This window comes from Coffea arabica, chromosome 11e (assembly GCF_036785885.1).
Source record: "Coffea arabica cultivar ET-39 chromosome 11e, Coffea Arabica ET-39 HiFi, whole genome shotgun sequence".
Classification (NCBI taxonomy): Eukaryota; Viridiplantae; Streptophyta; class Magnoliopsida; order Gentianales; family Rubiaceae; genus Coffea; species Coffea arabica.
This window is the reverse complement of record NC_092331.1, coordinates 59,813,375-59,830,521: the sequence shown is the minus strand read 5'-3', so window position 1 is coordinate 59,830,521 and position 17,147 is coordinate 59,813,375. Positions and strand designations below refer to the sequence as shown.

Sequence of the window (17,147 nt, the reverse complement as noted above, 5' to 3'; positions counted from 1 at the left end):
AAACCAGCGGCGTTATATTAATTAAACTTAACTATCATAATCTAGGTAGTTGGCTCAACAGATCAGAAATTTTGGATTCAAATCTTTCTTCTCTCCGCCCCACTTCTCAAATCCCATCATTCCCCTACTTTAAAAGAAATTAAAAAAAAAAAGTGGTTGGATTGCATTTTTTTTTAATAAGAAAGCAGAGCATCATATTAAGTACATTGTTGAAAATCATCCAACATGAATCCCATCATTTCATTGTCTTCATGTTGTTTTTCTCTTACCCAAACTATAATGAAGTGTAACTTCATTTTACATCAAAGATGGAAGATTCATCTTCCATTATCATGTATCAGTGTCGAAAGAAGTGATGAAAATAATGGGGTTAGATTACGTAGAATTCCACCATGAAAATTTAGTGGTAAAGTTGTGTGCCATACTTCCAAACGCACTTGAAATGTTTAATCTGAAATTTAGAGTCAACAGCTACAGAGTATCCATCACAAGGAACTGAAGAAGTTTGCAAGCCTCTTCGACACTGACTGATGGGATTCATCAAAGAGTTCCTCATCATTCTCATCGTAGTCATCATCGCCCTCGAAAACCAAGTGAATTCCATGCTTTTTAAGCACAAGGCCATTAAACCGCGGGTTTTCTCTCATTGTCACCGCTATCTTATCACCATCTTCCAACATGAAGACGAGCTGCTGAAACTCGTGAAATCGACACAAGTATAGCTGATCCTCGTCTGTGTCGGGAACTCCAAGTAAGTACAACGTTTTGGTGAAAATGGCATCATTCAATCTGATGATCTTGGCTTGTATATCAACGATGGCTGGAAGTTTCTTTCTGAAGTTGTCCTCAACTTGTTGATCAAGAGAGACTACGACACCTATAATCACAGCCTTAAGTTTGAGATTCTTTCGAATTGAAAAACGAGGCAATTCCTGAGCAAACCAACTCGGAATTTCAGTGCTGGGAACACACAGATAGATTATATGCCTTAAAGCATCCTGCAAGACGTAAAACAGTTGCTTATACTTGTCATTTAGGATAATTCAACTATTAATGAATGAAGATGAAGAAAAAAGGGAAAGAACCTTGGAAAGTCGTTTTTTAATAGCTGGCAAACATGAATTGCAACCACCGGTGTATAGCCTTTTCAATGACTTCAAACATTCAAGGCCGGGAATATCTGTTATCTTCTTGCAATTAGTAAGTTGAAGTTCCTCTAGATTTTCCAAGCTTGATATATCAGCTAGATATTCCAATGCATAACAATTGGCGACGTTTAACTCAACCAGGCTTGAAGGAAGCGGGGGGAGGAGTTTGAGCTCTTTGCATTTGGGTAGAAGCAACTTTTTGAGAACAGAAAGTCCCCTCAAGCTGGAGGGAAGCAGGTGAAAATCGTTATCACCAAGATTCAGAGTCTGCAGTGAAGATAACTTCTCAAGATCATCAGACAACTTTCCTGATATTCTCCAGGATCGGGCATCCAGTTCTTCCAATGAGGAGAGGCCTGAAAAGGATTTCGGAAGTACTACAGGCTGAATTTGGTGCTCTGCAACCAAATCTGTCTGATTGGATTCCCTGCCATTGTTATTAGGCGCTCCAGAATCAGGATGTTTTGCCATTCTTAATACTTTTAAACGTAATAGCCTTCCAATTTCATCTGGTAATTCAGTCACTGCATTTTTATCCATATAAAGGTACCGCAAACTTGCCAAGTTTCCAATTGAAGCAGGTAGTTTTCGAAGATTCTTGCAGTTGTTCAATTTTAAAGTGTCAAGTCTCTCCAATAAGCCTATGGATTCTGGCAACTCAGCTATTGAGAGATTATCCAACTCCACATCTCTCAGACTCAGCATTCCGCAAATTGAGCCTGGTATAGAATCCAGCAGTTCAATGCTCCCCAACTTGAGCTGCTCAAGGTTATTTAATGCACCTACCTGATCTGGAATTTCCTTCAGTTGTGTTCCTTCTAAATGAAGCCTAACCAAAGATGACAATCTGCCGATAGAATCAGGCAATTTACTGAGGGATCGGCAATGACCAAGCATAAGGAACTTGAGATGAGATATTGAACCTATAGATTCTGGTAATTCCTTGATTGAACTTCTATCAAGGCAAAGTTCAACCAAAGAAGTAAGATTGCCAATTGAATTAGCAATTGAGGTAAGGGGCTTGCACATTCTCAAATTTAGCAACTCGAGATTGCTCAAGTTCCCAATAGAATCTGGCAGTGTCTGTAGAGCAGTGCCACTCAAAATAAGCTCCCTCAGAGAATTGAGATTTCCTATGGAATGAGGCAGTAGATCTAGACGATAGCAACCAGCCAAATTGAACACATCAAGATTCTTTAGGCGGAATATAGTGTCCGGTAATTTCATTATAGGTGTTCTATCAAGTAGCAGTTCTTTCAAGGATCTCAAACCACTCAAGTCCTCTGGTAATTCCCTTAAATTAATGCAACCAGAAAGGATGAGTTTCTCGAGATTCCTTAGCCCAGATATATCACTTGGAAGCTCCAAAAGGTTTTCACACTCTCTGAGGTTCAAGTAAGTCAATGTACTCATATCACCTAGTGAATGATGGATCTTGACTAGTCCCTTGCAACGCTCAAGAATCAACTTCTCTAAACAGAACCCGGACAAATCAGGGATCTCTTTTAGATGATAGCAATTACTGGCATTCACTACAAACAGCTTCTTGGCCATCTATGCAACAGAAGATTTTTATTTGTTAAAGATCAACTGATTAACCATATTCTTCAAAGGCTAATAGGACGAAGGTGACCAAGCCCAGAAGTTCGTTTATATTCGAATAAGTCTAGCTTTTACCCCGAATCACAAATTTTTTGAAGCATAAATATCATGCTGCGGAAAATTAAATGATGATGCTGCAAAAAGTCAGCACTTAATGAGCATTTAAGATTGAAATGTATCTCATAGAGAACAAAATGGCTCAACCCTCCTAGCAAACGGCTCTTATGCCCCACACAAGTTTGGCTTTTCCTCCTTAGTAGTTCAACTACCTGAGATAATTAGACAAAAAAACTGACACAGATGCAGAGTTGGTGTACCTTTTCACGGTAATCTCAAGAAGTTATAAAGGGATTCTTGGTATCTAAGGGATGTGGTAAAAAGTTCAAAAATAGAAGACTGCCGAACAAAGTTTGTCATGCATTTTTGATAAAACTACTCATATATTTCATTGATGGCTTCCTCATAATTTTTGTTCAGTATGAAAACCTATGTGTACTTATCTTTTTGAGTTTTTTTCAGTGATACTCTTATTTGTTTCTTCAGGGGGAAGGTGAAGAGATATACAGGGAAATTGAATTTAGTGATTGAATCATGAAACTAACCTTGTTCTGCTGCCAATGACCCACAAAACTGTGACCCCACAGCTGCACAATGCTGCTTTGAGAGACATCAAGTATGGCAACATCCCTAGAGAATAGAGCAGAAGGAAGGCTTTCCAAAGGGCATCCTTTCCATTGCAGCCACTTCAATTCAGCAGGTAGTATCTCGAAGTTACCTTCCAACTTCGCATGATTAATTTGGAGAAGCCTCAGATTGACCATACCCTTAAAGGACTCTGTGTTAAGCAAGTCTCCATCTTCTTTTGCAGTATGCCCAAAACATTTCTTGTACTGCTTCTTTAAGAATATAACTGCTGATTCTAAGCCTGGGAATTTTCTTGCGTTGACCTTATCTGCCTTCTCACTGCTCAACTCCTGCTTTTTTCCGAAGTCAAGTGTGATGCCCTCGATGCTTCTTGTTCCCTGTATTAATTACTCAAGGACTATATTAGCCAGATCAGCAGATTCAACCGGTGAAAGGTTCAAAGATACAAGCATGGGGAGAATAATTAAGATCCAGGAAATAAAATATAAATCCAGAAAGCGACATTTTGTTTTACTAATTTTCCCAAAAAGCAACTTGTAGCCTTCGGTGCAGTTTGCTTCTTGGCAGCATGCCCCTGCCTAAGAGGTTCCAGTTATCAAAGAATAGATCCAACCAGAATGAAGTAATGACCTTCAATCCTGATGAGGTTGGCATGTATCAATGCAGTAGTAATTTCAGTATGAGCATCAAGAGGTGCCACAGTTACCTCGAGCAAGATTGAAAGTTACTTTGAAGAACTCGAGCTTAATTAGACTGATTTGTTAAAATATGAACTGTCACTTACTATATTCACACTTAATGTAGTATAAATAGGGAAAGATGAAGTGTGTTTTTCAGTTCATACCTTACGATTCTTCAATACCATCATTATTTCACCTTGACTCCAGAGTCTACTGCGTTTACCAGCATCCGCATAGCTTTCACGTTGAACAATTTGCCTTCCCATGTCTCTGATTTGGTCATGCATCCACAAAACATTTCCCTCAATGATCTTAACCAAAGATCTGGCGGTAAGATCTGTTATTGCTACTTCAGCATTGAAGCCACAACCCTTAAAAATGTCAATTGCGTCTTCTCTAATCAGGTTGCTGTTAACAAAAAAACAAGCAAGGTCCAGAAATACACACTTCTCTTGATCATCCAGTCCTTTGAAGCTAATCTCTAACACATCCTGGAGATGATTGGGGCGAATTTGTTTCAGCTTTTCCAGTTCATCAATCCATTCCGTTTTTCTCCTCTTATAGAACATGGAAGAACCAATCACTTCCAGGGCCAAAGGTAGTCCTCCTGTTAGATTCACAATTTGCTCGGACAGCTTCATAAAGTCCATGTTAGGTTTCTCTCTTCCAAATGCATGATAGCTAAACAACTGTAATGCTTCAGGGTAAATTAGCCCATTTACTTCATAAACTTCATCAACAATATTTTGGGGTAAAACTTCCTTAGTTCGAGTTGTGATGATTATTCGACTTCCTTCATAAAACCAATCTCTCCCGCCAGCCAGTGCGTTTAACTGGTTTGCATCATCAATGTCATCGAGAACAAGAAGAACTGGCTTATCGTGAACAGCTTCCTTGATATAAATGATTCCTCTGGCGATGTCGTGTATTGTTGGTGGCACGGTTGAGTTTACATCACCAAGAAATTTGCTTTGTAGATAAGTCAAACCAGAATCCTGTGAAATTTGTCTGACATTGGAGATAAAACTCCTTGTCTTAAAATGACTGACAAGTTTATTAAAAAGAGCCTTAGCTAGAGTGGTTTTGCCAATCCCTCCCATGCCATGAAATCCAATAATTCGAACACCATTGCCTTTGACATCTAGCTTTCTCAACAGTATATCAAGGCGTGAACTTATTCCAACTGGATATTTGGCCACGCCTAAGGGCGTATCGTTCAGTTTTGCCATTATCTTCTTCACTAGGGAATGGATAAGGTCTAATTCATTCCTGACATAAACAATACTGTATCATCAAGAGTAATCCACAAAGTCTATCAACCTTGATTCTCATTTTGCAATCATTTATTTTTAGGTGAAGTTTAATGGACCAAAAATCATAATTTTGTAACGTTGCAAATTCCAAGCATCGAGCCTTACCACAGAGAGGAACGTTTATATTACCTCCTCCTCCCTAATTTTTTTTTTTTTTTTTGGTTAGGTCCGGGAAAAGAACAGGTATCCATATTTGGGTCGCAAAAGGGTAAGCTAGTTAGAAAAAACAAATATGCAACTTTTCTTAGTTCGAAGTCCCAAATGTTGTGAGGTGTTGCATTGACTTGCAGTTGGTTCAATTATTTTAGACAAATAGAAACACACACAGGTCTTCTTCTCGGTTGTTTTAGATTTTACAAAATGTGATTGTAGAAACTGATTAGAGAGAAGAATCAGAATCAGTAAAAGCTACCATTTATGTGATTATAAATTTTAGCTTTTTTGTCATTAAAAAATTTATAATCAAAATACAAAAGCAACAGACAATATCACAAAAACTGATTATCGAAAATCAGAATATATAATCAATTAAAATAATCAACCGAAAACAAGTCCATAATTACTTGATTGGCGCATCATGAGAATATGATGAGCTGCTTCGCAGAAGTCATTCTGGACAATTAGGTTATAGGAAGTAATCAGAGCCTTCCTTCAACTCTTTAATCACTTTCCGTTTTTCTGCCATTAAGAAAACTAAATTGAAATGGTGAAAGGGATGTGATTTAGCCTCTAGGGTTATATACATTAAATAGCTCATGACAAGGAAACGACTGCTTAAAATCAATTTTTAAATTCTCAGTTATGTGTGAGTACATAAATAACCAACCATAAAGGAAGGCGGGAATTATAATTTGTTGTCCTTTATCACTTGCAATAAATTAATTAAGTAATTAAACAGACAGACTTATGTAGATTCTACAACAATCAAGTCTAACTATTAAACAAATCTTTATGCACCTTTATGAATCCAACTAGTAGTATTACACGGTTGCACCTAAGCTGTACGTTCTGGTCTACTGAGCTTGCCAAAAGCAACGCATTTAACTGTCTTGTTCTTTAGTAAATGTTATTGGTTCATTAGGAGTTTATAATGTTTCTTAAGGGATGATGTTGGAAGAGTATAACAAAATAGTGTGTGTTAGGTTTATGAGTTAATTTTGTTAGTAGTGTTTTCTTTTTTCTTGTCCTAGAATGAGAAGAATGCTTTCAAACAAGAGGATTGAGAGCTCATCCCATCTTTAGATTATTAGAAAATTTACACATGCTCCCAATTCCCAATGCCTAACTTAGCCAAGAACAAATTAACTTTAGAGAATCCAAAGGAAAATATTAAAAAAAAAAAAAAAAAGTTTCCAACCAATTGTGTTGCCAAACGGGTAAAAGAGAAGGGGAAAAATGAAAAAAAAAAAAAAAAAAAAAAAGGAAGGTAAAGAAGAGTTCTCCTACCCTACAGCATATCTTTGACAAAGAGCAGGAGGAAGTTAATAATAATGCAGCAGGAGGTAGCACGTACGTACCAAGTCCTGGAATCCCAGCCGGAGATTCGTCCAGCCTTGCTCATGGCATCCCTCCACCGGCTTACCTTATCAGCCGCCACATCGGTGTCGTGGTTTCTAAAATCCGTCTCAAATGGACCCTTTTGTCGCCTCACATCCGAAGGATCCACCTCGTAAAACACCGGCAGCATCAGCCTCTTACACTCCAAAATAACAGCAAGCTCCTCCAGGCACCACTTTGAATTAGCGTAATTCTCGGATATCACCGCTATAGAAGCCGCCGAGTCTTTGATCGCGTCCACGAGACTAGGCGCTATTTCTTCCCCTCTCTCTAGTCCCTCATCATCCCGGAAAGTTCTGACACCCCGGAGTACTAGTTCATTGTAGAGTCGTTCTGTAAAGTTGTGGCGCGTGTCTTCGCCTCGGAAGCTCAGGAATACGTCCCACCTGAATCGATATGATGGGGTTGAATTGGATGATGAGAACCACGCAGCATCGTCGTCTTCGTCGCCCATCTCTCATTCGCCGGAGACTGCAAACGGAGTGAACGGAGAACGTTAATATATTGGTTATTGAAACAAGCTATCACCTTATACTTAATGGAGTATAAAAGTTTCGCATCTTCATAAGTATTAGGAGTACGAAAATTGTTTGGTGATCATATTAAGCAACGAATATCATAGTTGAGGATGCCTCTAACTTTTTGACATGCACCTGGAAATACTTCTACAAACAAAATCTGCATATTACCTCTGTACCCTACCTGTAGAAATTCTGGTGATTTTCTTTGAGCTTGAGTTGCCAACAATTGGCAATTCGGCAACAACAATATGGAAATACAAAGAAAATTTTTTGTTGAGTTGCATGTTAGAAGAATTATTTTGGTCGGAGCAAATCCACGAAATGTCGCAGTAATCAAAAGTCACAGCACGAGTAACAGTATTGACCATTGAGATTAGCAAGTTGAAAAAGTCATATGGTCTTTTTCTTTTTAAGACTGAATTTGGTACTAGATCTGTCAACTCTCGGTTGTACAGATTATTGCTTTCCACACTCCACCCAAGAAATTGGAATTATTACGCCAATAATGCGAAGGCACGTGCTAACAACAACACGTTGGACCGTCTAAATTCATCGGATGGTCCATATTGGATGGGACGTCATGATTTCATCCATCTGTTTTTCCTTGGTTTTAATGCACAAGAAAAAGACAGCAAAAAAAAAAAAAAAAAGGAGAAATGCCATCTTGCATTTTTCTCAAAAATGATTTTAAAAGACGCAAAACAAATGGAACACGCATTGCAGTGCAAATTTGGTGGCAGCTCATAAGAAAATAAGGCAAGACATATCATCTCATAGATAGCTTGATTATGCACGACCACAAGGGCCACAATCAAATACTTGTCCCCGGATGACAACCCTCCAGGCTCCCCCAAAAAAAAAAAAAAAAAAAAAAAGAATTTAAAAGTTAGATGCCTTAATTAGCCGCTAAGAAATAAAACCAAGACCAACTAAAAAAGTGCTTCGATATATAATAGTACAAGTAACGCCTACAACAGAAGAATTTGTATAATATCGGGGGCTAATTAGTAATTACCTGTTACTCATGCACGGTTATATGTCTAGGCATTACGTATAGGGTACTGATGATGACACTACTGGCCAATCTTAATTTGTACTTCCGACCAACATAAATGTACAATTGAAGATTGATGGTACGGGACAATGGAAGAAGAAGAAGAAGATCAAATTTCACGCTCAACACCCAGCGCCTTGAGGTTGAGGTGGGATGTTTTCTTGAGCTTCCGGGGGGAGGATACACGGGACAACTTCACGGATCGGCTCTACTCGGCCCTAGATACGAGCGGCGTCCGAGTTTTCCGAGACAACAACGGATTGACTCAAGGAGACCAGATTGATCGAGGCTTAGTCGAGGCCATTGAGGACTCGGCAGCTGCCATCGCCATTATCTCAGATAACTATGCATCCTCCAGGTGGTGTCTCGAGGAGCTTGCGCACATCTTCCAAAGCCCACGACTCGTCCTTCCGGTCTTCTACCGGGTTGATCCGTCGGATGTTCGACGCCAGAGGGGGCCATTCGAGGAGGATTTTAAAGCTCTGGAGGAAAGGTTTGGAGTTCAAAAGGTGGTCAGATGGAGGAAAGCCATGGAAAGAGTTGGTGGGATTTCTGGATGGGTTTATAACAACAGGTAATGCTCATGATCAATGATCGTATACATTCATTTTTTGTTTCTCTCGTCTGTATTCATCGGCAAATGTTTTTTCATTCTTGAGCAATCCTTTTTCGTTTTTGTGATAGCTAAACTGTTCTTACAACAAAATTAGCACTCTAAAAGAAAAGTATATTGCAAACAAAAAAAAAAAAAAGCGAAAACCCTAGCGCAGCATCATCGACATACAGAATTGGCCTTTCCTAACCATAAATTAAGGAACAAGCTTTTGGTTCTTGGATACATGAACATGTTAATGTTTGTTCGAGTTTCATAGGGTGATAGCGATATCAACTTCTCGAACATCCGCTAAAGACCTTTTAACAGCAGCATATTGCGCCTTTTTTTTTCTTTCTTGTAGCAAATCATCTTTTTTACTGCATCCAAATACCTTCTAAAAATAATATGAAGACAAAAGAATATAAAAATTAATATGTTTCAAAATTTACACTGTATTACTATATATATAAAAAAAAAAAAGCCAAGACAAATTCTAAGTTAATACTATACCTTATTTCCTGCGTTCATACTACGGCATTTGTAAAAGGAAAGAAAATGTTTTGGTATGTTAGAAACGTATTTCTCAAAAGATAACATGGGAAAAAGATTTGCAGAACACAAGCGGTAGCTCTATATTGTGGCTCGGGTAGTCCATCTAGGCTTCGGAGGGAGATGACATTAGAAAGTAGTATATTTTTTCGAGAGCTCTTCGAGAAAATAAAATTTGCATGATTAATTAATTGGAAGCATATATAGTTGGCACACCATTTTGTCAAAAAAATATATAGTCGGGACCATAATTTTTTGTATCTTCTTTTAAAAAATCCTCATTGGTGGCAAAATAAACCAATTTTCTAGAATTTTCTTTTAAAATCTTAGTTGTTTTCTTATAGTCAAGTAAAGATCTTTAGCTGTTTTCCTATTGAGTAATTAGTATTTTATTTGATAATCATTTGTGTGGTAGTTTCCAATTTTTCAAGTATGTTATGCTATAAATAAATAGCGCATTTTCCAAGGAGAGTCAGTAGAGTACTTGTAGGATATTTATTGTGGCGTGACTTTCTTCTATAATTTAAGATATCAACAATATGATCAGTTGTATTGATTATTCTCTTTTCATAAGTAATCATTTTTATCTCTTCAATTCTATAATTCTTGTGAGTGTCCGTAGTTTCAATATTGGGCTGTGCGTTGAGGCGAAATATGAGAACTTGGATCCATCTGCAAGAACCAACACACGTAGGCGGACTTATACTTAGTAGGTGGAATCGATTAATTATCTTTGTGGCATTCTAAAAATTTCAAAAGGTTAGGGCATTATAGTGTAAAATGAGTCCAAACGACCAAAATACTGATGTATTGAAGCTTGACTTAATTTATTAGTTAACAAACTTAGAAACAGCGTCAAGCTTGGCTTGATTATCATTTCTAGCCAATTTTGAACGACCTCTCGAAAAAGTGAAATGGAATCGATCCTTTGTTTTTTCTTTCATATGATTGTTACTAGTTATCAAGTTTTTTTTTTTTAGAATCTCTCACTTACATTCTTTTTTCCGATACCATCCAACCCATTTCTTCTCCCCTAATGCCTCCTCTCCCACCTATCTCCCTGAAAAAAAAAGTTGAACTTATGCTGAGTTGGTGAAGTTAACAAGCGTACAATCTTATTCAACGGCTATCCTAAGCATGTTTTTTCCTTTTAACGGTTACCCTAGGGCCTAGGTTGTGAAAATTGACTTGCCAAAAATGAACAAAAAAAGCAAATTAAATAAGACCGCATCAAAACAATATTCTTATTATCACCATGTAGTTTTATTGCTACATCCACTTGTACTTTACTATTAATACTTCACGTGCAAAGCACGTGGTTATATTATTTCAAAATATATGCATTATTTTTTTTACTTTAGACAGTTGTTTTTAGGATACATTACTTAGAAATCATAGATCTAAAATTTTTCAAACTTTTCTAAACTATGAGGTTAATTTGTAGCTTAAATTTTAACACACAAATATTAACACCATTATGTTTTGTCAAATTTATTATATATTCATGATATTGTTACACTTATTAAATCATAAAAGTTGTAATTTATTATACACAATAGAACGTTGTTAAGCAGTACAAATAGATACACAAGCCAAATATGGAGCGGTAAATAACTTTGATAAATAGTAGTAAAGTAATGGCTCAAACTGTAAATTTAACTTCTAGAAGGTATTAGAGTAAATGAATTGGTTTCTACAATTTATGTTACAGATTTTGATGAATAATTGAAAAATAAAATGACCAAAATACTAAGGGTTTTGCCATTCGTACTGGTTTTTTGAATGATACGTAAAATACTAATATTTATAACTTCAATTATCTCTCTATTTTATAATACGCTTGTCTTGGTTGTTAAATTGTCTTCTGCTTGACTTTTCTTTTCTGTTTATATTTTATACTTGGATGACTATAGTACGTGCAGCAGTTTGGTCAATAATAAAATAATGTATTTCAAATCAACGATAACATGCATAACATGAAGGCTAAGGTCGTGACTAATTCAAAATTGTCAAAGAAGAATCTGAAGCTATGGAAATTTGTTGAAATGTGTTCTATTTAAGCAATATTGTCCAATATTCCATAGTATTACTCTTCAATCAGCTGAAATGTGTTTAAATTTGTTGAGACTGAATGAGGGGTTGGTACTTGGTAGAAGCTTTGCATCTTAGATGACAATATATCCTAATTATAATTCAACCTTCTTCTGCAGGCGAGATTTTTAAATACAGAACTATAGGCTATCGTAGAGTTGTGAAATCGCAACAGTTTAGCTAATGCAATTTCTTACTTCATATTACACTGCTGACTAGTGGTATTAATTTGCGCAATGGCACTCATGCGTTCCAAATTTATTTGATTTGTTCTCAGCGAAGAGTCGGATTTGATACAAAACATAGTCAAAAGGATTCTGGCTGAACTGAGCAATTCCCCTGTGGTTGTGGCTTCTTACGTTGTGGGACTTGATTTTTGTCTGGAAGAATTAGTGGAATTGTTAGACGTCAAGCAAAATGGCCAGCAAGTTCTGGGTTTGCACGGACTGGGTGGAATTGGTAAGACAACTCTTGCCAAGGCTCTCTACAATAAACTTGCTAGACACTTTCAATGCCGCAGCTTCCTTTCCAGTGTTAGAGAAAATTTTAAAAGTCGGCAAAATGGTCCTGAATTCCTTCAGAAAAAGATTGTTGGTGATCTTTCTTCACACAAGGTGCCTCCTACTTTCTCTGATGCCAAATCTTATGTGCTAGAAATGAAGAGGATACTGAAACAAAACCGAGTTCTTCTAGTTTTAGATGACATTGATGATGCGGGACAACTTAAAGAACTAGCTGGCTCGAGAGAATGGTACTCTGAAGGAAGCCGGATAGTAATTACTACTAGAGATGCGGCAGTTTTACCAACTGATTTTGTGGACAAGATTTATGAAGTGAAATCTTTGGGAAAGTCTGAGTCACTAAAACTTTTTAGTCACCATGCATTTAGAAGAGAGAATCCCACAGGAGCTTTCCTTAATTTGTCCAAAGAAATTGTCTCCTGTACCGGTGGACTACCGTTGGCACTAGAAGTCTTTGGTTCTCTTTTATACGGTAAGAGAATAGTAGAGGAATGGCAAGATGCTTTGGCAAAGCTGAAACAGATCCGTGGGCCTGAACTTCAGGGTGTCTTGAAGATAAGTTATGATGCCCTTGATGTTCAAGAGCGGTCGATATTTCTTGACATTGCATGCTTGTTTCTGAATTTGGAAATGAACAGAGAGGATGTAATTGATGCGCTGAGAGGCTCTTATTTTGGAGTAGAGACTGCAATTACTACTCTTGTTTCAAGATCCCTTATAAAATTTATCGATTCTGAGCAGTTATGGATGCATGACCAGATTCGAGACATGGGAAGACAGATAATTGTAGAGGAAAATTTATCAGATGTTTATGGGCGCAGCAGAATCTGGAATCCTGCCGATGTTTTGGGTCTCTTTCAAAACGGAAAGGTTGGTTATATTGGAGATTCTAACCTTTACTTCCTGTGAAGCTTTTGCTTACACGTCTCTCACTAGTGTATGATTGGTCTCGATTGCACCGTCCAAAACACAAGAAAATGCGTGTGCAGACTAAGATGGTGAAAATCATACTGCATGCTTTGCTCTTCTTTCCAAGTCATAACAGATTTCTCGACTTCCTTTTCTATTAGGGATTTTGTGGTTGCACCATGCTGACATTCACGCATAATTGTTTATTTCTTGATGATTGCAGGGTACTCGAGATATTCAAGGAATTGTCTTAGACCTTGAAAAGAAGAACTTCCCTAGGGATATAAAGGCACGGGCAATTGCATGGCAACAACTTCGTCAAACACCCAATTTTACCTCTGCAGTAACATACTTCAGGGAGATATACAAGGAACATCATCACCGTTATGCAACAAAAGATGGTGAAGTCATACTTAATGCTACATCATTTGAATCAATGGTGAATCTGAGACTGTTACAGTTCAGCAATGTGAAATTGGAAGGACATTTGAAACGTTTACCTGCCCAGTTAAAGTGGTTACAGTGGAGAAAATGTTCCCTGAGAAGCCTTCCTTCTGATTTTTTCCCAAGGGAATTGGCCATCCTTGATCTCTCAGAAAGTAAAATTGAAAGAATCTGGGGACGGAAATGGTGCTGGCATGCTCAACAGGTACTTCTGATGTACATTATCGTTTGGTTGGTCTCTCGATTTAGTTATTTTGGATAATAACATGCATCACACATTATACAAGAAAGTCAAAGTGATGTAACTGGTCAAATCTTTTGCTTTTTTGCCTTTGTCTACTATTAAGATTCCCGGAAGTCAAGAAAACATATTGTGTATAGGTTTGTCTAGTAAGGATCTGTTCTCACATATAAAGTGGATTCTGCTTGCAAGACTCTGATTGCATTCATAATTCAACCAAAGAGAAGCTTTCTTTTTGCACTATGGTCTCCCTGCAGTGATCTAGAACCTTTATAACACAACGAGTTCTTCAATATGCGTCTCATCCCGTTTCTTTGACAACTATATGTTTTGCTGTTTTCAGGAATGATGCAAATGATGAAACATTTTGATACTTTTAACTTTTTGGAAATAAATGCAAATGTGCATTTGCTTAACTTTAATCCGTCATTCTTTTCCTTTATCCGTGCAATCTATTTCTTTATAGGTGTCAAATAACTTAATGGTTATGAATCTTCGCCGCTGCAACAACATTACTGAGATCCCTGATTTATCTGGGTATGAAAAATTGGAAAAGCTGATCCTGGAACGCTGCACCAAATTGGAGAAGATTCACCAATCAATGGGGAACCTTCGATCATTGCGTCATTTGAACTTGAATCATTGTTCAAGCCTCGTTGAATTTCCTGAAGATGTTTCGGGACTTAAAAATGTGGAGATTCTAACCCTCTCTGGTTGCACAAAGTTGAGGAGTCTTCCAAAGAATATAGAATGCATGATTTCATTGAGGGTACTTCTACTTGATGATACTGTGATAGGGCACCTACCAGAGAATATTTTCAGGCTAACAAAACTTGAAAAGCTTAGCTTGGGAAGATGCTCGTCACTGAAACGACTGCCAAGACACGTAGGGAAGCTAATATCTTTGAGGGAAATCTCTCTATACCATTCTGCATTGGAGGAAATCCCTGAATCTTTTGGTTCCTTGCGGAGTCTTGAGACACTAGATCTGAAGTGGTGCAGATCACTAACTGTAATTCCTGAATCTGTTGGCAATCTCAAATCATTAACAAAATTCTATCTTAGTGGCAGTTCAGTAAAGCTTGTGCCATCATCTATTGGTTACTTGTACTATTTGAAAGAATTGTCACTTGGAAAATGTTTTCATATAAAAATGCTGCCTGCTTCAATCGAGGGGCTATCTTCCTTGACAGAGCTTCAGCTAGACGACATGCAAATTACGGGTCTACCAGATCAGATTGGTGCCCTTATATCAGTCAAGAAACTTGAGATGTGGAACTGTAAATTACTTAGTTCACTTCCTGACTCCATTGGAAAGATGTTGGCTCTGGAGAAATTGATCATAACAAATGCTGCCATTACAGAGTTGCCAGTATCTATAGGTTCGCTGGAAAATCTCTTTATCTTAAGATTGAACAAATGTAAGAATTTGCAGAGATTGCCAGATTCATTTGGAGACTTGAGGAACTTGCGCCACCTGTTAATGGAGGAGACTGCTATGACAGAATTACCTGAAACCTTCGGTAAGCTTTTGAACTTAATGATATTGAAAATGGCAAAGAAACCGGACGGCCAACTTGCTCAGAGTACAGAAACAATAGATCCAGTTATAAATGTAGAAAGGGAAGCTGAATCGATTTTGCTTCCACCTTCTTTCTCAAAGCTCATCTCGTTAGAAGAATTTGATGCTCGAGCATGGAAGATCTCTGGGCAACTACCTGATAATTTTGAGAAGTTGACATCATTGAAAATTCTGAATTTGAGTCATAATGACTTTTTCAGCCTGCCGTCTAGCATGAGCGGACTCTCCGTTCTGAGAGAGCTTTTCCTATCCAGTTGCAGCAAGCTTAAAGCTCTTCCTCCTCTTCCCTCGAGTTTGCTGAATATTAATGCCTCAAACTGCATAGCACTCGAAAGCATACACAGCCTTTCAAATTTGACGTGTTTGCAGGACCTAAACCTCGCAAACTGTGGAAAATTGGTAGACGTCCCAGGTATTGAATGTTTAAAATCATTGAGAAGGTTGCACATGGTTGGATGCAGTTCATGCGCCGAAGCGGTCAGGAAAATTGACAAGGTACTCTCTCTCTCTCTCTCTCTCATAGTCAGCTTATGGTGAAGTATCTCTGTCCCTGCGTTCGCAGTATTGGATGCCCACATGCATATTATTATTATTATCTGCAGAACTTGCATGTTTTTTTGTTGGGTTTAAATGCAGGTTGCCCTGAAGAATCTGGGCACTTTGAGTTTTCCTGGAAGTGAAGTTCCAGACTGGCTAACTTCAGATGTGGTTAGCTTTTCGAAACGCAAAAACATTTCGCTTAAAGCTGTAATCATTGGTGTCGTCATCTCTGTGGATTGTGGAGGACTAGTTGATTCCCGACATCAGCTGCCTGTAGTACCTGGTGTTAATGCAAAGATCCTCAGGCTGAACGAAACAGTACATACTTCTGGCATGTTCTTGGCAGGAGTGCCTAGAACGGACGAGGATCAAACTTATTTGTGCCGGTACGAGGACTATCATCCCTTAGTTTCCATACTAAAAGATGGCGATAAGATAGAGGTTGGAATGCAGAACCTTTCAATTTTTGAAGGGCTGCAGCTGAAGAAGCGGGGAATACATTTGATATTTGAAAATGATGATGATTATGATGGGGATGAAGAATCGTTGGACCAAAGTCAACAATCCATATCAGAGAGGCTAAGAAGATTCATAGGTTCTCCCCGAAAAGGTGATCTTATCACGGGCTCAGGAGGAGAAAATAAGCAAGAACTGCAGAAGCATGTCTCCGATTGCTTCCAAGGGATATTGGGCTATGCTAAATATAAGCGAAGCCTAATTGTCTTAATCTCACTGATTCTAGGCATAGCGTTTGCCTGGTGGCTAAAAGTTTAGACTGCATTGTACCGTACGAATTAATTCAATGGTTTTGGTTGCCAGATAAAATTGTAGTTTTAATTAATCAATCAAACTCCATTTCTCTGTTATACAGGATGCTTGCCATGTGTCCCTTACCCAATTGCTCCTCTCTCGCCCTTTTTTTTCTTTTTTTTTGGGGTGTGCTCTGTGTGTGTGTTCAAAATGCCCGATTCCATTTACTTGTGCCATAAAAGAGGAAAATTTGCACATTCCAGGGAATGATTGCAAACAATTGCAATGCAGATTATTGGGAACGATATCAAAAACTTGCAACTTCCATATAAAATTCTCACTCTAATAATTTTTATGGTTAATTATGCTAAGCCCCCTGAACTTATACTCCAGCTACACTTTGAA

The 17,147-nt window shown here is 37.9% G+C and overlaps 2 protein-coding genes across 3 annotated transcripts; one reads left to right on the top strand and one right to left on the bottom strand.

Annotated features, from left to right (window-relative positions):
• Positions 1–216: 216 nt before the first annotated feature.
• Positions 217–7,853, bottom strand: LOC140021024 (uncharacterized). Of its 2 annotated transcripts, none has more exons than XM_072071728.1 (6): positions 7,635–7,853; positions 6,906–7,416; positions 4,240–5,344; positions 3,353–3,772; positions 1,086–2,702; positions 217–998 (listed from the first exon to the last, which is right to left on the bottom strand). In XM_072071728.1, exons 2-6 carry the CDS (start codon positions 7,397–7,399, stop codon positions 486–488), a joined length of 4,149 nt encoding a protein of 1,382 aa, XP_071927829.1. In that variant the 5' UTR covers positions 7,400–7,416; positions 7,635–7,853; the 3' UTR covers positions 217–485. The 2 variants fall into 2 exon arrangements, with proteins under 2 accessions (XP_071927829.1, XP_071927828.1); XM_072071727.1 differs by having other exon boundaries at positions 7,648–7,853.
• A 659-nt stretch (positions 7,854–8,512) lies between these two features.
• Positions 8,513–16,858, top strand: LOC113717256 (uncharacterized). The gene is made up of 5 exons (XM_072071726.1): positions 8,513–9,094; positions 12,033–13,146; positions 13,409–13,834; positions 14,337–15,947; positions 16,089–16,858. The coding sequence occupies exons 1-5, from the start codon at positions 8,610–8,612 to the stop codon at positions 16,764–16,766; spliced, it is 4,314 nt and encodes a 1,437-aa protein (XP_071927827.1). The 5' UTR covers positions 8,513–8,609; the 3' UTR covers positions 16,767–16,858.
• The last annotated feature ends 289 nt before the right edge of the window (positions 16,859–17,147 follow it).